Source organism: Perognathus longimembris, chromosome 6 (genome assembly GCF_023159225.1).
Source record: "Perognathus longimembris pacificus isolate PPM17 chromosome 6, ASM2315922v1, whole genome shotgun sequence".
NCBI classification, from domain to species: domain Eukaryota; kingdom Metazoa; phylum Chordata; class Mammalia; order Rodentia; family Heteromyidae; genus Perognathus; species Perognathus longimembris.
Window position 1 is genome coordinate 59,623,213 of NC_063166.1, and position 24,690 is coordinate 59,647,902.

At 39.2% G+C, this 24,690-nt stretch overlaps 1 protein-coding gene across 1 annotated transcript in view; it reads right to left on the bottom strand.

Annotated features, from left to right (window-relative positions):
- The window catches only part of Snap25 (synaptosome associated protein 25), a 76,859-nt gene that overhangs the window by 24,490 nt on the left and 27,679 nt on the right, over nucleotides 1–24,690 (bottom strand). The window contains exons 2-3 of the mRNA XM_048348801.1: nucleotides 4,185–4,320; nucleotides 1,812–1,853 (exon numbers count right to left, since the gene is read on the bottom strand). Of these exons, the coding sequence (XP_048204758.1) occupies nucleotides 1,812–1,853; nucleotides 4,185–4,256 (114 nt within the window). The 5' untranslated portion in view covers nucleotides 4,257–4,320. The remainder of the gene's footprint in view (nucleotides 1–1,811; nucleotides 1,854–4,184; nucleotides 4,321–24,690) is intronic.

Consider the following 24,690-nt stretch of genomic DNA (forward strand, 5'->3'; position numbering starts at 1 on the left):
CTTTTAACTTAGAATTAATTAGAGCAGACACTGATTTTTCGAGTGACACTATTTGCACATTAAGAGGACATATGAATAAAGGAATATCCAAGTCCCTACGCCTCTGAAGAGTAAAGGACAAGTGGTACATTCTGATGCTATTGCTCAAGCATTGTCCTTAGTCTGGGGAACATGTTACCATTGCACCTGGGGGCAAACTGGAGACCGTTCTGGCATAGTAGAACATGCATGTATAATCTGCAAGTGAAAATTTTTAAAAATGAAGCTGTAGTCCATGTTTTGAGGTTGTAAAATATATTAGGATAAGAATAGTCTACAATAAAATAATGACATCATTTTATTCCCTTTCCCCTAATATCAGAGCTCACATAGCAACATTAGTAATGTTTCTGTCTCTTCTTAGGACAATCTCGGGGAGAGTAAGTCTATGTGAGAGCCCTGCCAGTATTCCTAGATTCAGGTATCTGCCTCCTTCTTAGTCCTCAAGAATTTCTGCATGATGGATGTTCTTAGAACAGAGCAAAGGACACATTTCTCTTCATTTAGAGATACAAGGCTGACTTCCTGAAGGAGCCAATTTGTGCTACACTGCAGTCTCAAATTGTCATTTTTAAAGTGTATTTTTTTAAAAGAGAATTCACTGTTATCACCTTCAGTCTATGCCTCTTATGGCAATTTACAGTTAGCCATATTTTATTCCTAGGTGAGAAGAGGAGCTACAGAAATACCTTGTACGATATTACAGAAATATCTTTTAAGAGATTTTTTTTCTTTTTAGCCTTTAAAAAGAATGATCTTTTCCCTTTCTCTTTTCATGTGAGTGGATAAGTAATTTACAGTAGCATGAGGTGAGTAGGCTTCTTTAATTGTTCTGCCAGAGAAAGATCAAGCTCTCTGAAAATGATAATCGTGGATGAATTTATACATTGATAAGTGGTAGGATTGAAAGTGTACCTAAAACAGCATTCACTGAATAAAAACCATTAGGCTTGTTTTATTACGTGAAGATAAATATAGTCCAACCCATTCTTTTCCCACTTAATCTCTCCTAATGGGCAAGTTCAATTAATCCATTTATTCTTCCTGGTTGACTGCTGCTCTACCAAGTTGGAATGAGTGAGGCTTATTGCAAATATTCTTGGGACTCCATTATTGCTGTCTGTCCTATTTTACCCATTTAAAAATAGCTTAAGAATTCATTATCTATGCTTCACAAATGGATGTAAAACCCAGACTCAGGAATATAAAAGAGCTTTTATATTTTTGTCACTAGACTTAATTCTTTTTTTCTTTACTGAAGATTTGTCCCACTTTTTTCCCCATTAAATCTTAGTGTCTGAATCTAAATATAACAATTTTAGAAAAAATCATGTATTTATATGGAGATCTACTTTTAAAAGTTACATGCATGACTAAAATTAAAGCAGAATTTCAATAGTACCTGTCAAGTAATGGGCATCACAGTCATTTAAGTAGACAGTTCCTTTTAAATGAAACATTCTTCTCATTTGCTTAAAGTGATTCAACCTTTTGTGATTCTTGGCTTGGCAGTACTCAGATTTTCAGACTCAGATTTCAGACTACAAAGCTGATCTGAGCTCCCAGGGAGGGGGATTTATCTTGACTGCTACCTGCTAACTTAAATCTAACTGCTAACTTAAATCCATCATCTCCTTCACTTAGAAGCTTCCTGATAGCTACATTTAACAATGGAATCAATTGGATCATGGCCTAGGGAAAGGAATTAGGGAGGAAGAAAAGAACAGCATAAGGGATTCATTTCTTCATTTTAAAATACAGTCCCACCTTACCTCTTCCACCAGTTGCAGCATACGACGGGTGCTTTCCAGTGACTAGGGTAAAAAGCATACATAGTGTAAGTGCAAGAACCAGAGATTTTGGAACATCACAAGTACTTTCTTCATTCAAGAAACAAAAGGGTCTCTATCACTATTAGTTTAAATTTGCAACTGAAGCACAAAATGCCTTTCTCTTCTCAATCTCTTTTCTATCAGGCTTTCTACATATTCCCTAAAGCAATTACATGAAAGTTTATTTTCATAAAATCAAAACTATATGAATCTGAGCTTGATATCAAAGACAAAGTAATCTGGAAAAGATAATTCTGTATGCTCAGGATACATGAAAAATTATCTCAGACACTCTGAAGACTAATTTGGCCTCCCTAGGCTAGGACTATTGAATATTAAACACAAACATAATTTTTCATGAGTTGAGATGAGTATAACATCAAGTTTCTTCTTACAAAGCTCATAGAAACACAATTGGAGGTTGTTATCAATACAAATTAAGCTGTTGCCTTAGGGTGATAAAAATCAAGCATGTTTGGAATAATGAGCCTATAGGAAACAGCTATAATAATTATCTTTATTCTTAGATAAGGAAAATTTTGATGGAAAGTCTGAGTGCAGTGTTAGTCCCTCAGGCACAGTCTTGCCATTCTTTTTTTTTCAACTCTTCTGACACTTCCATAACCCAATTCCCAATGTGATTTCTCAAAGCCATGATTTTTAAGTGAACAGACTTATTTTGGGCAAGAGCTTTCAGTAACCTGGAAGATATTAACCTTTCCTGGAAGAGATTTTTGAACTAGAAAGGATGTAAGCAATGGTATGGCAGAAAATGTTTAACAACTGGCTCTCTAGAAAACAATAACAACAATAATAAAGAATTCATTTACATGTCTTCAAGTTTATTGTTTTACTGATACAAAGGATGAACAGTGCAGAATTCACAGCTAATATAGGTCACTTTTCTTTTTTTTTCTGGTCCTGGGACTTGAAATTAGGGCCTGGGCATTGTCCCTGAGCCTCTTTGTGTTCAAGGCTAGTACTCTACCACTTGAGCCACAGTGCCACTTCCAGCTTTTTTGAGTAGTTTTTTGGAAAGAGTCTCATGGGGACTTTACTGCCTGGGCTGGCTTCAAACAGCAATCCTCAGATCTCAGCCTCCTGAGTAGCTAGGATTATGGGTGTGAGCTACCAGCACCTGGTTGTAAATTTCACATATCCAACTGATTCTTACTGGAGGCTCCTGTTGCCTTTTTTTTTTTGTCTTCCCCAAATTCTGTCTATTGGTAATTGTGTGAGGAAGCACTGTAGCTTGGATATGAATGTTGGCTGGATAATTTCATTTGTCTTCATGAGTAACAGAAAAATGAAACAATGGACACATGTTAGAACTTTAACCAAAGAGGAAAGAGATAGCTTCACTGAATACAATCAGTTTCCAGAGAATGGACAATTTCCTCAATAGTCTGTATGTTTCTTAGTGTGATGGTAATATTCTTTTAAATTTGATGCACATTATTAATATTTTTGGCTTATCTGTGAAATGTAGTAAACAAACAATAAATAAAGCTCTGGTTTGTAGCATCTGTAGATTGTTTTGTAGCTCTTACCCTGCCTGATTTCTATCTAGATAACGATGTCATTGAATGTGGACTGGCAAGATTCATGGTAGGCCATTACATGAGATTCCCAACCCAAGATCAAATGGATGTAAATAACTCAAGAGCACAGACAATAGTGAAATGTAGTAATACAGTTAAAAAGTAGTGAATTTGGAGAATGTAGTACCTTTGATTTTTAACAGAATCTGTGTAATTGTCAGGTTACATAATTCAATTTTAATAATAACTGTGCTTAGCAACCAGTTGGAAAGTGTTAACAACCAGCTCTGAGAACTGAACCAGACGCAGCACATTGCAAGACACAATAAAGACAGTTTTTCTTAGAAGACATAGAAAGATTTCTAGAAATCAAGAGTTGAAGCAAAGACATTAATTATTTGTATATAGGTTTTATTATCAACCGATTTTAGTCTGCAGAAGATTTAACTATATATCTTGTCACTTTTCTTTCTTTCTTTTTTGCTAGTCCTGGAGCTTGTACTCAGGGCCTGAGCACTGTCCCTGGCTTCTTTTTGCACAAGGCTAGCACTCTACCACTTGAGCCACAGTGACACTTCCAGCCTTTTCTGATTATGTGTTGCTGAGGAATTGAACCCAGGGCTTCGTGCATGCTAGGCAAGCACTCTACCACTAAGCCATATTCGTAGCCCCACTTTCTTTCTTTTCTTTTTTTAAATTGTGACTTCAGAAAAGGTTTCAAACCATCCAGTTTGCCATCTTTTCCTGGCCTTCCAAGGTCTCTGTTCCTCACCTCATCGGCCAGCTGGTCAGCCCTCCGCTGCATCTCCTCCAGCTCATTGCGCATATCAGCATCTTCGGCCATGGCAGCGGTGAGGGGTGGCTGGGCGCCTGGACCCGGGAATCAGTGATGGACTTGATCACAGAACCTATAAAGAAGTAGATTTGAAAATGTGAGAGATTTTATGAGTTCATGTAGATGTCTGCAAAGGCTGGACCATCTAAGTGGCTTACACTGCTCCCATGGCTGGAATGTACCCTCAGATGGCCTATAAGAATTAGGCCATTTCTCCAAAGATGATAGGAATGCATATTTGACAATTTCATGTATGAGATAGATACTTGTCCACATATATAATTTTTTTTTGAGACAGATTCCTCACTATTTAGATCAGACTAGCTTAAAACACAACTCTCCCCACCCAACCTTCTCAAGGTTGGAACTGTAGGCATATGCCACTTTTTAATATAAAGTAAGTTTACTTTTATGTAGTTTTTTATTTTTTGCCAGTACTCAGGGGCTTGAACTCAGGGTGTGGATGCTGCCCTTAGCTTTTTTCACTTGAGGCTGGTGCTCTACCACTGGAGCCACAGCTCCACTTCCTGAAGTATTCTGAAAGACACACATCAAACAAGGACTGAGAATGATGGGATGAAGGCAAACAGTTCTATATGAGTACACTTTTAACTTCACAATGATTTACTTTTATTTTATTTTTAATGGCTTTACTAAGATATAATTGACATAGAACCAACTCCACATTTTTGTGAGTACAATTTAAAAGATTCAAGTACATGGAGACACTCAGGAATCCATGACCACAATCAGGAAAAAAGAGATTCATTGCTCCCAAGAGTTTTTGAAATTCTTTTTGTAATCCTACTCAGCCACTCACTCCATACCACCCATCCCCACCCTAACCTCAAATCCAGAAAAGTGCTCTTTCCTTTCTTTCTGTCCCTATATATGGCATTTCCTAGAATGCTGTACACATATAGGTACTATTTGGGGGGGGTGGCTTCTTTCAATTGGTATAATTATTTTGTAATTATGTTGCATCATGCAATAGTAATTCATTCTGTTTTTGTTGTTGAGTACAATTCCATTAGTATATGGCTTTCTCAACTGCTAAAATTGAATTCCTCTGAAACTTTCATTTGGTACATGCTACTAGAATTTTTTTTCAGATGTCTCAGTCTCGTGAAACAAGTCTTACTATTTAGGGTTCTTGGATAGGAAAAATCCTAATGTGAAACCTCTTTGGAGATAAGACTTCACAGATCTTTTCTACTCTGTGATTCTCCTACACAGTGTCAAGCACAAAATCACAACCAAGGGAAGAAGAAAAGAGGATTCAGGGTTGCATTTTGCTACTAGCACTAAGAAAAAGTAAGTTTATGCTCTGTAGTTTTATGGCTAGTCTAGTAACAAAATTGAGGGACATTGTTCATTATGCCAGGAATGGCCACCAAAATATGGGCACATACGTGCGATTTAATGCTGTAAATGCTTTGTTATTTCCTTAAATACATGTCTCTCATTTAGAAATTAGTGACCTAGGAAACAGAAACTGGAGAGAATTAATACCAACACAACTGAACCTCAAGATTAATAGGAACAAATTTCAGTGATCTCCTGAGAGGCAGGAGAAAGTTGGGTGGTTTATAGGTCAGAGCTTAGTAGGGTGGGTAAGAGCTTTACTATCTGAAAGATCAAGTTGAACTGTTGGCTCTGGCACTCAGAATCCATGTGACTCTGCATAAGTTCATTGTCTTCTCTAAGCCATCATTTCCTCAATAAGACAAACAATACCAATCTCAGTGATTTACTGAAGGGAATAAATCCAGAAAGTTCCCATCCACTTTGTAAGAATGTGGAGCTTAATATTCTGAAAGCCTTGTTCATCCAGAATAACCCCCATACTCTCTGCAAATAAAGAAAAATGGAATCAATTCAGGCTGTGTTAATCCACTGGCTGTTACTAATGACTGGGCACAAGACATCCTGCTGTGGTGCCTAGTGCCTGCAGAAGACTGAAACCAAGGAAACCAGATGAGTTTGGAGTCTCCAGTCTCCAAGCAGCATTACTCTAAGGATTACCCAATGGAGACAAACAAGTTGCCTCTAACCTTGTGTGCCATCTTTCTGATTTACTGCTCAGTTTCTTCAGTTATATGTTCCCTCAGACCTGTACTTTCAGACCAGTAGTACTTCCTAGGTTTAGTTGCTGATAAATTTTGTGCATTCTCGCTCGCTCATATCTCATGTGTTTCCTTGGCAATTTCCTCTCTAAGTTGCTATTCTCAGCATGGGAAGAACAGCTGCGGTGCCCCTGGCTCCAGCAACCTGCAAGGGACTGGTGGATAGCAGGTGGCCTGCTAGAAAAGAAGCCATGTGGCAGATAGTCTTGTTTTCATTACTTTCATGGTTCCCCACAGGAGTACCCACACCTTTGTCTCACGCTTAAATGTGGGCTTCTGTCTGCGGCTTTTAAGGAGAGCTTTGACAGGTTCCAGCCACACAGCATTTTAAAAGCGAGAAAGGAATATCCATCTGCCAATGAGAACTGCTGGAAAGCGGGACTTGAATGCATGTCAGGTCTTCTGTTGGGATGCTCACTCCTAACATTTGATAAATTGTCCCACAGGCCACAGATCTCATGCATAATGCATATTAGCACTGTAGGAGACAGGTACAATGGTGTAGAACACCAGTCATTTTGGTAGCTGAAACAGAAAATTAACAATGAGAGGCATTAATTATCAAGGTGTTGTGGTGCACTTCCTTCCTACTAGCACAATGAATTGCCATCTTGTGTCTTGCTGAGCTAGTACTATGGCCCCAACCAGTCTAGCTTGCCTAGTAGGTGAGAAAGGTGGGAAGCAAGAGTTACAGAAAATGATTCTCTGGGGCAGTGATGTAAAATAACCCTCCTGTCTATTAAAGGACTAACAGTATAGTTGTTCCAGTCCTGCAGCTTGAACCCAGGGCCTAGGTGCCTGAGCTTTCTGTTTTTCTCAAGGCTAGCACTCTACCACTTGAGCCACAGCCCCACTCCCAACTTTTTGATGTAATTAAAGGGAACAGTGTTATGAATTTTTCTGTCCAAACTGTCTTTGAACCATGAGCCTCAGATCTCAGATTCCTAAGTAGCTAGAATTATAGGTGTGAGCCATTAGTTCCTGTCTCAAGATCCAATGGTATCTTATTAATTATGTGAAACCACTAACACAGTATGAAGATCTGGCCCCTCACATGGGTTTACTTCGTGTTAATTGACTTGTTCAATGGATGATAAAATGAACCGCTGCATTCTTTTCTTATCATTATTTTTTTGGTGGTCTTGGTGTTTGTACTTAGGACTTTATGCTTGTAAAGCAGGTGCTCTACCACTTGAGCCATCTCTACCCCTAACCTTTTCACTTTATTTATTTATTACTTTTTTAGAAATAGGTCCTTGTGTTTACACCCAGGCTGGCTTGGCCTGAAATCTTATCTATGTTTCCCAATATCTGGGATGACAGACATATACCACCATATCTTGCTTTTTGTTTATTGGTTGAGATGAGGTCTTGTGAACTTATTGCCTGGGCAAAACATCTTAAACAATCATGCTCCTGATCTTTGCTTGCTGAGTAGCTATGATTACTGATGGGACTTACTGTTTGCCCTGACAATAGTTTCTTTCATGTTACACTTTGGTGGCTTTTTTTGAGGGCTGGGGCAGGGTGGGGCAGGGAGTCAACTGGGATTGAACTCATGCCCATAGTCCTTTTGTTTTTAGTATATTTTTCAGGTAAGTACACACATTTTTGCCAAGTTGCCTTTGAACCACAGTTCTCTTATCTCCAACACTTGAGTAACAGGAATTCTAGGCATGCATCACTACATCTGGCCCCAAACCAGCATTTCTAAGGACAGTCCTTCTGAACATCCAACAGGAGTTAGAATCACCAGAAACCTGGTGGACAGGTTGCTGAGTCCAAGGCTCAGACATCCTGCTTTGTTTGGCATGAGTCAGGGGTCTGAGATACTGAGTTTCTAACAAGCCTCTGGGTAATGTGGATACTGGCTCACGGATCACACTTCTTAGAACCTTGTCCTCTAGAATGTTGGTAACTGTCACCAGGTAAGGGGGATCAGGGCTCTGGAGTTATAAAGAATGGGAAAAAAGTGGACTAAGTAAACCAGGAGCTTCGGGTGGCAATTAGGGTTCATGGGCAAAACTCAGCTTTGCTATCTGTTTTTGCTTAGGACTTTGTCTAATGATATTGTTTTTACATTTTTCTTAATGGCAAAAAGACTTGGAGCTAAATAAACTTTCTGATGTGTGAAAAATTATATGAAATTTAAATTTCAAATTTTAGGGTTTTTATTAAGTTTTTATTAACGCACATGCCTGTCCATTTGCTTATCCACAGTCATTGGTGTCTTTCATGCTACAATGGCCCACAACACGGAAAATATTTACTATTTGGCTCCAAAAACATTTGTGAAACCTAGCTTTAAAAAGAAGCAACATTTTTTAAAAAGCTACATTTAAAGAAAACATTTAAGACAGAAAATCCTTAAGCATTCCTTGTCTGTCTGCAATATCCTCAAGGCCTTGTATTTTTTTTTTATATACACGCACAGTGTGGGGTATTAATTTCTGTTTGTATTTGTCTATAAAATCCCTTTCATGGAGCTTCCTGCGGTGTTTTCTGGAACGTATTTTAAAATAAAAAATGATGCATGGAATGAAAACACAAACTAGAAAAATAAATTTGCCTTTGATTGGTTATGCTTATGGGGTTTAATATTGCAAATCTAGATTGAGTTCATGCAGTAAATTATAAGGTGATGGGGGTACCCTCATAGCTCTCAGGATCATTCTCATTTCCCTGCCTTGCTGCAGACAATGATGGCTCCTCTCGCCAACCAGTAGCAGTACTAGGCTGTTTATATGAGAGACACAACTATCTGTCATATTGAGGTAATGACACACAATGGGCAAGATGAAGTTACTTTTATATCAAGGATAATATGGATCTCTGTGTTTGCTAGTGCTCCATGCAAGCCTACTTGTACTTCTCATTAGACAAGGAGTGCTATAGTTTGGATCTGGAAAGACTCCCTAAAGTCTGGTACCATCTTGGCCCTCAGCATAGCCCAACTAGGAAGTGGTGGAACTTTCCCAAGGTGAGGCTTCAGCTGGTTCATGTCTGTAATCCTAGCTATTCAGGAGGCTGAGATCCAGAGACTTGTGGTTCAAGACCAGCCTCAGCAGAAAAGTTCCTTATATTTCATCTCTACATAACTGTTTCAAATGGCACAGTGCCAGCCTAGAAAGTCCAAGGCTCTGAGTTCAAGCCTTGGTATTGCCCCTCAAAAATATGGTAAAGCCTAGTGGATGAAAATTAAGTTACTGGTGGGAGTTCATTTGAAGGGGACACTGGGATGCTGGCCCTTCTTATCCTCTCTATTCAGCTTCCCTGCTACCATCAGGTACACAATTTCCTTTGTAACTCTCCTCCATAGGCCCAAAGCAATTAAGCCTCTCATTCCTGGACTAAAACCACTAAATGTTAGCCATGATAGCCAAAATGAAGCTTTCATCCTTCTAAGTTGACAAGTTCAGGTATTTTGTCACAGTGATAGAAAGCTAACATGGGACAAGTGCACTCCACACACACAAAAAAATTCTTTATGTTAAAGGACTTACTTCTTTAGGAGCATTAGTGTAAAAGTTCTTTCTTACTACAGAATCTGGATTAAAATACTAAACTGGTTCCAGGAAGATTAAGAAGTGACTCTGGAGATAGAAGTGAGTGATTTTCTCTTTACAAGGTGAACAGTGGTATTGCTGCTATGAAGAAGTCATAGTAATTAGACCAAGAACCCACAGAGAGAATGTCTTAAAGGAAGTGTAAAGAGGAGTACCTTGAGTTAATACACTAGTTCTTTCCATGTCCCATGTTTTAGTTAAGAAAACAAATGAATAAGTCCATCAACACCTACTTCCTGAGTCCCACACAGAGTTCAAACCTACATTACATGTCTGCCTAATCAGCTGAATGAAATTCTCCTCTAGATCCTGTCAACCTTCTGGGAAGGCACAATTTCAAATTCACGTAAAGCTTATGCACAACAAAGCCTAAAGAAGAACAAAGGGGCTTTAATAAACTCAGTGGGACAATTCTCCTTATCTATTAATAAGATCACCCTCACTACCGCTGTTGAGGCCTATCTTCTTGTTGGGGTCCATCTTCCCCCCTAGATGGAAGGGGCCTGAGGCACCTCCCCCAGCTGGGGAATGCAGCCCTTCCATCCTCTCTACATTGGAATCCGGAGAAACCGGTCAGGCAGAGAGACCCCCGACTTAGCTGGCAGCGAGCCTGGCGCCTACCAGCCCCGCCCTGGTTTGGCGCGCTCAGAGTGACGTAGCCCCTTGGAGGTCAAGTGACCAGCCCCTTGGAGGTCACGTGACAGCTCGTGGCCTATGGGAATCCTGGCCAACCCCCTTTCCCCGGATCATCTCCCCTTGCCCCTCTCTCAATAAAGTTAGTTCGCTCTCAGAAGCTGACCCGTGGTCTATGTCCGTAGCTCCCAGAGTAGGATAGCGGTCACATTGCCACGCGGGTCGCGCGCACGCCAGGACGGAGACGCCCCTACGTCTCACCCCGACAGACCTGCAGGCCGAGGGTTGGGGGAGAAGACGATACGAGGGTAATAAGAGAGAAAGGAATAAGCATTTGAGCCGGAGCAGAGAAAGCAGTCCCCACACTTCTGGACACTGCTTTATGTGACTCCTTATTACAACAAATCTAATAAAACATATCATGACATACATTGTATATCCTATTCCTGTTTTCCCTCTGTGGATTAGGGTTTAGAGGTGGCAAATCAACACTCAGTTCAATTTCAGATGAGGAGAATGGGTCATTTTCAACTAAAATTCCAACATTCTAGGCCACATAATGTTTACCAATATAATATTAGGGGGCAAATCAGAAACCACACACACACACACACACACACACACACACACACACACACACACACACACACACACACACCAGTGGATTCTGGGTATGGTGGCACATGTCTATAACCTCAGCACTCAGGGAGACAGAGGCAGGAGGCTGATGAGTTTGAGGCCAGTCTGGAATACATAATGAGACCGTCTCTCAAAAGCAAGCAGGCAAGTAAGCAAGCAAACAACCCAACCCAACCATAGGTTTGTATAAGAACTCTAATCTTTTGCTATTCTAGATGTATAATCCTCAGAGCCACACTAGCCAAACCTGGGTGCTTTGTTGAAATAAGCTCACAGGGGCTGGGAATGTGGTTTAGCGGTATGATGCTTGCCTAGCAGGCACAAAGCCCTGGGTTCGATTCCTCAGCACCACATAAACAGAAAAAGCTGGAAGTGGTGCTATGGCTCAAGAGGTAGAGTGCTGCTAGCCTTGAGAAAAAGAAGCCAGGGACAGTACTCAGGCCCTAAGTTCAAGCCCCAGGACTGGCAAAAAAAAAAAAAAAAAAAAAAAAAAAAGAAGTGAAGCTCAGACTTGCTGGATTAGATTGTCTTCTGAACAAGACACTTAAGTATTACTAGTCTGGGAAGCAACTCCAAACCACAGGCTTGAAAAAGGTAAAGTAGAAATTGGCTTGCTTTGTACCCTAAAAAAAAAAAAAAAAATCACAGAGTTGGTAGGCAAAAGAGATTGAATTTCCCATCACTGAGGATTCCACCTGGGTTTCCATTATTGTGCCATGTATCATTATTTAATTAGTTATAATTGCTTTGCCACTTATTAATTGTACCTATTTATGGCATACAGAGTAATACATGTGCAATGACCAAAGCAGAGTATCATAATTTTGCTTTCTCCAGTTTACATGTCTTGAGGCTTCCAGCATTAATTGCTTCCAAAAAAGACTGAAATTCCATGAAGCCATGGATTCTAAATGTCCTTAATAGTGTCCCCCCACAAAGAGTGGAGGGACAAACTGGCCAATGTCTGTGAAAAAAAGTCTTTAATTCAGAAAGCCAGCAGAAATTGGTTATCTAAAAAAATACACTTGGTGTTTTCTTTTTCAAGCTATTAGTGCATATTGTGTAAAGAAGGATTCATTATGACATCTTCAAATATTATGTAACATACTTTCATCAAATCTGCTCAACATTCCCACCCCTTCTTTTCTCTTCTCTAGTAGTGTCACTGCTACGTTTGTGTCATTTTTCTTTTCTTTCTAGATTACCCATATGGAAGAAAACTTGCAATACTTGTCTTTCTGAGTCTGAGTTACTTTGTTTAACACAATGGTCAGTTCCATCCATTTTCCTAAAAATAATATGCTTTTATTCTTCTTTATGCCAAATAATGCTCTATTGTGACTATATACTACATTTTCTTGATCCATATCTATTGATGGGCATCTAGGCTGATTCCATACCTTGGCTATTGGGAATAGCATCACAATGAACAAAGCTGTGCAGGTTATCTCTCCTCTATGCTGACTTTGATTCCTTTGTATATATACCAAGAGTGTTTTGGGATGTTTACTTAATATTTTCAATCTTTCCCAAATAACCATGTATCAAGGCTAAAACTTAATCCACAGAAAGCACTGTGGATTCTGAAAGTTGGAGACTATGGATGGTTCTGATATATTCTTATTCCTCTGAAAATAATAATTAACGTTTGTGTCTTAATGCTAAACTAAGGATGAGAGTAAAAAATACTTTTGACCAATGATATGTAGCAAGGCTTTATGTGCACATCTCTCATGAAGAATGGTCATTTTTGATATGCTTCATAATTATTTTTAAATTAGAAACTTGAACTGAACTTAGACAAAACCTGAATCTGTTATTATATCTTGAATATTCTTATATAAAATTCAACCTCCTCTTTAATAATGAATACCCCTGGTTGTAGTCAATGTCTTACTTAAATCAATAGAGTATATTTCAAATATGATCAATACATGGACTATGAATGAAATGATTCATTATCTTGCATCCATTTTATGTTTGTAATCTGATTAATGGATAAGTCACAACTGCTCACAACAGGAGCTTTCCTCAACTGAAAATTTTTTAGGTGTTTGTTAAATGCAAATTTCCAGATTTGTCACATGTGAAAGAGATTTGTGAAAGTAAAAATCAAATTTACACTTTAACAACCTTAGGCCTTCTTATGCAACCAGTACAAGATGATCTATATGTAGGATCATTTAAGACTAAAGGTCTTTGCAAATGTCCAGTGGGACAATCCTGTAACTTGCTGATAAAACCCTCTTGGAGCACAAGTTCCTGTTCCTCATTATTTAGGAGGGCATCTTGATCTGAGATAGGGGCCTCTTTTGCTCCGCACCGAGTTCTTTTCAATATGACGGCATAGTATGTGCTAAGCTGAGCATCATGAATACATTTCTCACAGGAGTGTTTGACTGAAGAAACATCTTGAGTAACAGGTACTTCAATCAACTCATAAAACATTACTCTCTTCTACACTCTCAGAGGACAGACACTGAGCTTTCTTTCTTTCAAAGTTGGCTTATTTATTTTCCAGATCACATCCTACCTCACCACATCATTCCTGTACGTACGTACGTATGTATGTATGTATATATGTATGTATGAATGTGTGTGTATGTATGTATACATATGTATGTATGCATCTAACTATTTGTCTGACTGTCAGCCTATCTATCTATCTATCTAGTCCTGATATTATTTCTCCTGGGGAGGGATTTCAGGCTTCTCCCATGCTCCCATGGACACCTTCTAGACTTAGGCAGTAGAACTGTCAAGTGGCTTTGGCTTGGGTTTTATTCTTTAGGGTGCTGGGTCAGGGTGGCTTTGCATTTAAATGCAGCCAGCATTGGTATTTCTTAATTGCACCAGGGCAGCCAGCCACAACCAACACTGATTATGCCTTAATCTCTCTTTTTCAAAAATGCCAATGTTTCTTTTGTCTGTTTTGCAAATGTGGCTAAATGGGTATTTAGCACTCTGGTTTGTATTATGCAACAGTTTTTGATTGTTTACTTGGGAGCTGAAGCATGGTGGACTCGCTGAGCAGGAGAGAGGGAGAGGTACAACCAACCAAACCTTGTCTCATTTATGCTGGTCATAGTCAAAGCAAACCACAATTGGTTCACTCATTTAACCAGCTCTTATTGGGTGCTATTGTTAGGAAAGCCACATCTAGCTCAAAGCAGAAGTGGAACAAAAGACTCCCGAAAATGGCTCTGGAAGCTCTAGCAAGAAGCTCGTTGCTTTCTGCTCTCTCCTCCATCCTGCCTGGTAGAGAACTAATGAAGATGTTGTGAGGCACTTGGCTAGGTTCTTGGGAGATGGGCAATATCTTATTGGGCAAATATTAAAGTATAATAAGTCTTTTCTTCTTTTCTTTTTTAACCTGTTCAGGGGCTTGAACTCTGGGCCTGATTGCTGTCTTGAGCTTTTGTGCTCAAGGCTACCACACTTCTACTTGAGCTACAGTGCTACTTCTGGCTTTTTCTTTATAGAGTTTAGTAGAGATAAGAGTCTCATGTGTCTCTTGGCCATTCTCATTTCTTCATCAGAGAAATCTCTTTTTAAGTGTTTAGCCTACTTGATGAGGGGGCTATTGGTTCTTTGTGGTATTGTTTTGGAGGAATGTAATTTTTTTAGTTCTGTATGTATTTTAGATATGAGGCCTTTGTCCGTTGTATGGCTGGTAAAGATCTTCTCCCAATCTGTGGGCTTTCTGTTTATCTTGCGAGCTATGTCCTTTGCCCTGCAGAAGCTCTGCAGTTTGATGCAGTCCCATTTGTCCAACCTTTCTTTGTTTTGTAGCCTTTCTGGGTCTTTGTTAAGGAAGTTCTGTCCTGTGCCAAGGAGCCCAAGTATTTCTCCTACTCCTTCCTTTAGTGTTATCAGGGTGTCTGTTTTGATTTCGAGGTCTTTGATCCATTTGGAATTGATTTTGGTGCACGGTGATATATAAGGATCTATATGAAAAAGTGCTCTACATCACTGGCCATAAATGAAATGCAAATCTAAACAACATTGAGATTCCATACTGGCAAGCGATATGGAGATTCCTCAGAAGGCTAAACATAGAGCTCCCCTATGACTCAGCAGGCCCACTTTTGGGTATCTATCCAAAAGACCACAAACAAAATCACAGTAAAGCCACCAGCACAACAATGTTCATTGCAGCACAATTTGTCATAGCTAGAATCTGGAACCAACCCAGATGCCCCTCAGAAGACGAATGGATCAGGAAAATGTGGTACATACACACAATGGAATTTTATGCCTCTATCAGAAAGAATGACATTGCCCCATTTGTAAGGAAATGGAAGGACTTGGAAAAAATTATACTAAGTGAAGTGAGCCACACCCAAAGAAACATGGACTCTATGGTCTCCCTTATAGGGAATAATTAGCACAGGTTTAGGCAAGTCACAGCAGAGGATCACAAGAGCCCAGTAGCTTTACCCTTATGATCACATAAGATGATGCTAAGTGAAATGAACTCCATGTTATGGAAATGATTGTTATATCACTGTTGTAACTACTTTCAACGTGCTATGTGTAACTGTAGCTTCTATTATTGATGATCTTCTTGTATCCCCTTCCTGTGGTTGTACCTACACTATCTCTGTATCTTATCTGAGTATATTGGAAACCGTGTATGCTGGTATTAGGACTAGGAAATTGAAAGGGAATACCAAAATCGAGAGACACAGGATAAAAAAGACAAACAACTACAAAAGCAATACTTGCAAAACTGTTTGGTGTAAATCAACTGAACAACTCATGGGGGGGGGTGAACAACTCATGGGGGGAAAGGGAAAGGGGGAGGGGGGAGGAGGGAATAAGGGATGAGGTAACAAACAGTACAAGAAATGTATCCAAAGCCTAACATATGAAACTGTAACCTCTCTGTACATCAGTTTGATAATAAATTTTTTTTTTTTAAAAAGAGTCTCATGGATTTTCCTGCCCAGGCTGGCTTCAAATCCCAATCCTCAAATCTCAGCCTCCTGAGCAGCTAGGATTACAGACATAAGCCATAGGCACCTAGATATAATAAAACTTTTCTTGTCTAAATAACATGAGTCTCAGGCAATGTGTTATTGGTAGTTCAGGGAAGACACTTTGAGAAACGCTTTTATCTAATCTGATGACGAAGTCACCTGAGTCCCACCACTAGAATATTGTTGTAGTTTGCTTGTGAGCCTTTTGAGAGAGAGAGAGAGAGAGAGAGAGAGAGAGAGAGAGAGAGAGAGAGAGAGAGAGAGTGTGTAACTTCAGGGCTTGAGCTCAGGGCCTGGGCACTGAACATTGTGCCTGCTTTGTAATGAATATTTAAATGAAAGGAAGAATCCATTCTGAGATATCTTTTCCTTCCAATATTTTGCTTCCAAGTCATGAAGGAAGAAGCCTACATCCCATCATCTACTTTATATATAATAAAATTATTAGTAGAAATATCCAAACTAGTGGCAGACGATTTGCAACAGACTGCAAGGGACAAAACCATCAGCAGGGAGAAGTTATAGGAAAAACAGAGTTTGGCCAGATAAAGAACTTCCTAAAAGATCTTCTTCATGTCCGAGGGGGAAGATTGGAAGAAGTTAGTCTCTCATTCCTGGTAGTATCCCAGGAAGGGCTGATCTGCTGGTGGATTATGGTGGTCATACTTCATTTATGGGATGGGACATTGGATCAAGTGATCTGCAAATTCTTTTCTGGACCTGGGGTCTCTGGCTCTACCTACCAAGGAAATTATGATCATATTGACATTTTTCTACCATGCCAAAAGAAACATCATGTTCTTGTCAATATCTAAGGATTCACTATCAATCAAAGTAAGGAAGGCATTCCCAAGCCAGCAAACATGTAGGAAGGAGTTAACAAAATTTTTTTTGTAGGTGAGAAATCAAAAGATACCACCCTAATTGGGATTCCTTAAATTAATCTGACAAGCTCATATTAAGCATCATGGTCATTTTACCATATCTTTACAATGTTCACCTTTGTTAAAAAAATATCTTTTTGGCTTTAGATAACATTTCTATTGTGTGTCTCCTTGAAACCATGACCCAAGAAAACAATCTTAGTCCATACAAACCCACTACTTACCAAGAGACTTACCAAGCCAAGAGACTCACTGGAAAATTAGGTGCTCTTGAAACAAATTCACTGCAGAGTTGCTTTAAAAAGCAAAGCTTACATTCTGGCATGTTTCAGACCATTAAGTACTTGACACAGAGTGGGAACATAAAAGGAGTCCCAGCCAAAGTGTCAGGAGTCCCAGCTGATGGCAGAAGAGTTCTAAATGATGATAAAGTGCCTCTGAAGTGATTGTGTAAGTCAATGGGGCCAGAACACTGATTGATAAAATTAGATTTACCCAAATCTCCATTTGCTTAAGATGAATAACTAGCACAACTGTAACTGCTCCAATGTGAAACTTTCACTTCTCTCATTGCTCAATTTGTCGTTTGCTATTATTAACATGTTACAGGGTAAAAAAGCACTTTGAATTAGACCTTGTGGGCACAAGGCTCCAGCAGTTTTGTAGACCACCTAGAGAGCATTTCCTTTAAAGCCAGAAAGCTTTTTGTACTTTTCAGGGAGTGGATTTACAGACCAGGGGAAATGAATATTTTAAAGACATCTGAAAGTTATTTCCATCATTGCTTTCTACCAAGCCTTCCCAAGGTACATTTTGTGTTTTTACTTGCAATTTTCTCACACTTTTCTGATATCAAATATCAAAATATCTGCATAATCCAGGAAGAGTTAAAAATTTATCTTTTTAGTCTGCTTCAGTGGTCATTTTAGCTTAACCTTTTAATTTTGTTCAATGGATTTTGATGCATGAATGGTAAGAGTTAAAATTCAAATTGGTATTTTTGTAAGCAGCTCTGTCTCCACGTCATTTATTGAGTAATCCTTTCTTTGTTATTTTATGACTCCAAGAAGTTTAAATAAGAATATGTAGGATAAATTACTGTGCTTTGCGTTAGTGAGTGGATTTCAGACTGCATATGAATAGGGCTTAAACTGCTAACAAATTAGCTTAGATGTATTTTTATCTGAATTTTAACCATCATTACATTTTAGAGATGCCTCATTCTGGTTTTAATTCTCACTCGTTTATAGAACACTTAGGTGTTGAAAAACAACCCAGAGCTCATCCTCTGTAAGATGCCTTTAATCTGTCTGCAAGCAGCTTGTAGCTTTGCCTGCCTGAATCCATCTGTTCTACTTTAAATATTCGCCGGTAACATTGCACATATCCTTGCTTTCTCTAGGAAGAGAGATTTTTCTGACTGTTTATCAGTTCTGAATCTAGTTGAATTTATTTTCAGAATACTGTTATTTACTATTTATTTGTGTATGGTTAGGTATTTTAAGACATAATTATTGTTATAGTGTCCTATCTTTAAAAGCATAACTTAAAATGAAGCTCAGAGTTATCAATAATGCCACACACAATGAGAAAGGAAGCTAGCATTTTCTGTATTGGGGTAAAATTGGGGCTTGGGAGAGAAGTAGTTTCTGGCCTGTTTTCATCAGCCAACCCCAAACCATAAGTCTATGTGCAAAGGATTTATAGAAGGAGTATTTCCATGGAAGACCAAAAAGGGAATGAAGTAGCTGAAGAAATGGAAAGTAGCCATGCAAGGGGGAATTCCCACCTTCCAAGAACTCTACGGTCTTAAATGCATTCCGAGTACATCCCATCTCTAGACCAGGTTGTTGAACATTTAGATTGCCACATTAGCCAGTCATTGACTAAAGTATGGCAAAAGCCCCCAGGCATTTCTGTTCCCCTATATTATGGAGGAAGCAGCCCTCTGTATGAGTAAGGGCACAGGTGGGTTCTAGTTAAGCAAGCAGAAGCTGTGAAATAGGTAGGTAAGGGGATCTCACAGTAGATCCATAGTGCCTGTGTTAGGAACCCTCTGGAGATGAACCTGGCATGAAGGCTAAACAACACCCCAGAACTAGGGGAGGGCCATCTTCTTGGAAACAGGTGGTAAGCCATCTGTGTGCTCTGTGGGAACAGGAGAGCACATCCTGATTAGGGAACCCTGCCAGTCAGCAGGGCAGAAGGCCTGGCCAAGTCACCCTGAAAACTGCCTTGCCAGCCCCTTCACAAGTGTCAAGATCTTTTCTCCAGAGCAGAGGGTGCAGAATATGTACACCACAGAACAGTTGTATATCATTATCTCTATACACACACACACACACACACACACACACACACACACACACACACACACACAGGAAGTTGTCAGATTACTTGTATTAGTACCCCAGGTACACCTTTGGAGTTATTGCTGCTATCCCAGAGAAGATGTCTCATGCGTATACAAGTTACATTTTCAACTCTCATTATTCTGAGAAGTCCATCAACATTCCTGAGTCTTTCTGAATGTGTAGGACTATGTCCAGTCATTTGTCCCAAGGCTCAGATAAGAATGGGGAATGATCAATGAGCGCTGAGTGCCCAGCAGGCACTGTTTGGAGCCTTGTGTGTGATAACTCATTGTAAGAACCCAAACAATTCCATGTGAAATGCCTTTATAACCCCTATTTTATAAGCAGGAAAATAAGACATCAAGGGATTAAGTAAATATCCAAGGATCATGTAGCTAGTAAGTGGCAGAGTTGAGATCTTAAAATAAGCAACCGGAATCCAGTTTCCTCACCAGTGGCCACAATACTGTGCACAAGACCTAAGTACTTATTAATAGATTCTAGATTTAAAGAATAAAGAATCCTATCAGGATTTAGCTCAGGACTTGGTGAGTAAATGTAGCCCCAAAGGTTAGAACCCATTTTGACTCTCATTTTCTATTATTATTTATTATTACTTCTACTGCTATTAATTATTATTACATTTTAAATGGCTGTAAGAAGGGGCCTCAGTTTAATATGTCTGTTTGTATGCACAATCTCTCTCTCTCTCTCTCTCTCTCTCTCTCTCTCTCTGTGTGTGTGTGTGTGTGTGTGTGTGTGTGTGTGTGTGTGTGCTGATCCTGGGGCTTGAACTCAGGGCCTGGGCTCTGTCTCTTTACTTCTTTGCTCAAGGCTAGCAGCGCTCTACCACTTGAACCATAGCTCCACTTCTATTTTTTTAGGTAATTTAGTGGAGATGAAAGTCTAACAGATTTTCCTGCCCAGAATCCTACTGGATTCGAACTGCAATCCTCAGATCTCAGCCTCTTGAGTAGTTGGACTACAGGGGCGAACCATTGGCACCCAGCTCTACCCAATGTATCTTTGTCAATGCTATCCCTTCCATCATTCTTCTCTACCTTCCCATCTATCCCATCCCATGTATTTTAAGTATTGTGACTATATTAGCCACCATTCCTCCTTCCATTCATTTGCCCCCTCTGGAGCCCTTTACTACTACCCCATTCAATCAAGACTTGATTCAGCCTCCTGGTATTCATCATGTTAAACTGCCTGTTAATTAGTCAAAGGGGTCATGCATTATTTTTTTAGTAATAGGTCTACTATCAAAATCTACTTACTAGGTCCATTTTTTTTCTTTTACTTTTTGGCCAGTCCTGGGCCTGAGCACTGTCCCTGGCTTCTTTCTGCTCAAGGCTAGCAGTCTGCCACTTGAGCCATAGTGCCACTTCTGGCCGTTTTCTATATATGTGGTGCTGGGGAATCAAACCCAGGGCTTCATGTATACGAGGTAAGCACTCTTGCCACTAGGCCATATTCCCAGCCCCCAATTTTTTTTTCAAGGAAGACTATCTGAGCCTACTGGAGGGTTAAATACTTTTCCTATAGTTACACAATTAGTGAGTTTCCAAAATCTAAGTGTCTTAGACTCTAGAGTAACTATTTTAATTGCTATTATGAAACTGTAACCAAAAACTTCGAAGTAGAACAAAAGGATGAAAGCGTTATTATATATTATATATTATATAGGACAATACTTTTGGACTCATCCAAGGATTTTCTAGTGTTGTAGGGGAATGTAACCTCCCTGGATTTTAAGGTTGTTTTTCTTTTAACAGCTTTATTGAAGTATAATTGACATACATAAATGCCCATATTTAACGCCCATAATAAAACATGACAGATACTGCCATGAAATAGTTACCACAATGCAAACGATGATCCTACCTATTACCCCAAAAAGTTGTTTCTTATTTATTCTTGATTAGAAACCACATTGTTAAGTTATGTATTACCTTACAAAAGACTGAACAAATGACTTTGGTCCAGTATAGATTCAAATGATGTTTCTCTAGCAGAAACAATACTCTCAGGGGCTATGGTTTTATTACCTAATAGGATATTAATCAATTCTGAACCCATTTAACAAATTTATTTTAATTTCTTTTCTAACTGAGTATATAAATCTTTGATTCTCAAATATTTTTAGAACAAGCTGTACCAGCCTACGGCTTCTCTCACTAATAAAGTAAATCTTTGGCACACACACATGGTATAGTCATATGAGTCATGTCCTAATTCTTTGGAAATTATATTTTGCCACTACCAAGTTTGTGGTACATGTGACTCAGTGTATGTAGATGCAGAAAGTATCATCAGGCTGTCAAGAGAGCAAAATCATGGCATATCTTTTTTCCTGATTTATGAAATAAAAGATTGTTTCTCATGAAAAAGATTGATGGAGGTCTAGATGGTTGTTGAAGGTCATGAAAAGCAGAATTTTACTCATACTTCTTTGGCTTGTGATGGTGAAGATATCCAGCAAAAACAAATAAGTGTGCACAGAATGTGCTTCTCAAGTCTCTCTGGGCTCCTGTTCTCTCCATCCCCTGAGATTTGAGATTTCCTTTCTCATGGCTGCACAAACACTTAAAAATTTCCATAAACTCACTTTCAAGGAGGAAGTACTTTAGACAAGCAAGCTTTTCTGGGCCTGTAGCATTTAGCAAGAGCCTCAAGGGGAACTGATAAAAATGGAAGATTTCATGAATAACACAATGAGAATACAAAAGCCACCTAGGAAAGGTTAGTCTGCTTTAATTACAAGTTCAATGTGTCTGCTTTCAAATAGATTTATGGGTTCTCTTTTGGAGGGAGCAACCGGTTTGTTTAACATTTTCTGAGGAATAAGATTTCTTGCATATTAAGCATCCCTCTCTTAGGAACAAACCAAATGCTTACCTACTTACTTTTACTGTAATCCTCCAAATTTCTGTGATTGCATTTGCCATCACGTTACCCTTCAGCCTGCTCCTGCCTTCTCTACCTGGATAGCTCCACTCAGCCTTCAAAAGTCCATGCAAATAGTATCCAGCAGGATATTCTTTGTTAGTGGCCTGAGCCATTTTCTCTTCTGGACTTACTCATGGCTTTCAGATATCCTCTGTTGGTCCTTCTTGCTACATTGTCCTCTATAGTTTCCCAATTCATTGTGATAGAAACTCACCCCTATAATCCTAGCTATTCAGGAGGCTGAGACCTGAGAATCAAGGTTCAGAGTTACCCTGGGCAGGAAATCCAAGAGATTCTTATCTCCAATTAATTAGTAAAGATCTGGAAGTAGAGCTATGGATGAAGTGGTAGAGCACTAGCCTTGAGCAAAACAACTCAGGGACAGCACCTAGGCCTGGAGATGAAGCCCTAGTACAAACAACAAATGAAAACAAACAAACAAACAAAACCCTACTAGTCTATGTGCCCAGCTCATGGAAAGTATAGAATATAATTCTGAGTACAAGGACTATTCCTCATTTCTGTTAAATAAAACATAGAGGAGGCCATTGGTTTGTGTTGAGTCCCTGCACTAGGCCACTGGTTGAACCAAGGTAGTGGTATTCCTACTACAGTTCTATATCACAATGCTAAAACTAAGTTGTTTATTAAAACTCCCAAGATATCAGGAACAAAAGAGGTAACAGCCAAATCCCCAAACAAGCTAGTTTTAAATGTACCAGAAGTCCTCCCTGTTTTTACCCTATAAGAATAGCATTGAAATAAGTAATGCACTGATTATTCTCTGCTCTTGGTTTCTTCCACTACTGCCCATAAAGCTAATTTCTTCTGCTCACTGGAGCACACATTCTACTTTATGGAATGAGGATTTGTCTAACTCTAGAATCCCAAATAAAGGCCAGTTAACATATTCAGACTAAATTTGTTTATAATTTTGTCTTTTGGCATTTCTTTCTGACTTTTGTTGTTGTTGTTGGCATGATATTGAACCTTCTTATTTGAGTACATGTGTTTCTTAATAGTTTCACAAAAACTTTAGGCACCAAACATCCTTTTACCACTTAATACAAATGGTCTCACTTAATTTCAGCACAATAACCATTTTTTTGAGAATAAACTAAATAATTTTAAGAATTACACACACACACACACACACACACACACACACACACACACTTAGTCATTAAAACTGGTATCCTAGAATATGAATGTGCTGAGGGTAGGTTAGTGTTGAAGCAATATTTTAATGGTCTGTCTCCAGGGACTTTAGGGGTCACTCTTGGTCATTCCAACGTCATTTATTTAAGATGTGCTACAGAATCTCTGGTTCTACAAGATGCTATCAGAGGCTACTGGTTCTAACCAGTAGGCAACCCAGGTCTCCTAGGATGGAATCATGAAACCCTACCCTATATGATTTCACTTATTTAGGTTAAGTGAGGCTTTTCAGTAATGCCCTGTGGGACCGGCACTATTTCAAAGTAGTGTGTGGACTTTAGGGAGGAAGTGTGTGTAAACTTTAGGGAGGAAGGTTAAGAACAAGAATATAGAGGGGCTGGGAATATGGCTTAGCAGTAAAGTGCTTGCCTTGCATTCTTGAAGCCCTTGGTTCAATTCCTCAGCACCATATAAACAGAAAAGGCCAGAAGTGGTGCTGTGGCTCAAGTGGTAAAGTGCTAGCCTTGAGCAAAAAGCAGCTCAGGACAGTGCTCACGCCCTGAGTCCAAGCCCCAGGACTGGATATATATCTATATATATATATATATATATATATATATATATATATATATATATATATATATATATCATAGTGAATTTAATCAAAGCACATTCTATGCTTATATGTAAATACACAATGAAACTCTTTTGCTCAATTAATTCGTGCTAATACTGTTGTTTAAAAATAAGTACTCTGTTGAAAAGAGTTTGGTGGTGTTTGTTTTAATGGTAATAATTTCTAAGTGGACTTACAGAATGAGAGAGCTTACAAAGTTCTGAAAATCAAAGTTGGTTCTTTTCTTAATGGGTATTAATTCAGTTTGCTAGTTTTCTCTGAGTGTGGAACGGGACATGCAACAGCAGTATCTGCAGGAAATCTGCAGCACACGAGCCCCATTCTAGGCACACTGGACAGAGTCTCTGAGGATGTGCCCAAAGGGTTCATGCTCTTAAAAGCTTTCTAGGTGATTCTGAAGATCAGTAAAGATCTAAAAACTTCTGTAAGACCAACTGTTTTCCTTGAAAAGCAAATTACAGCGGTCTCTTCTGTATTAGTAGGGAGTCAGTTCCAGGAACTCCAGGGAT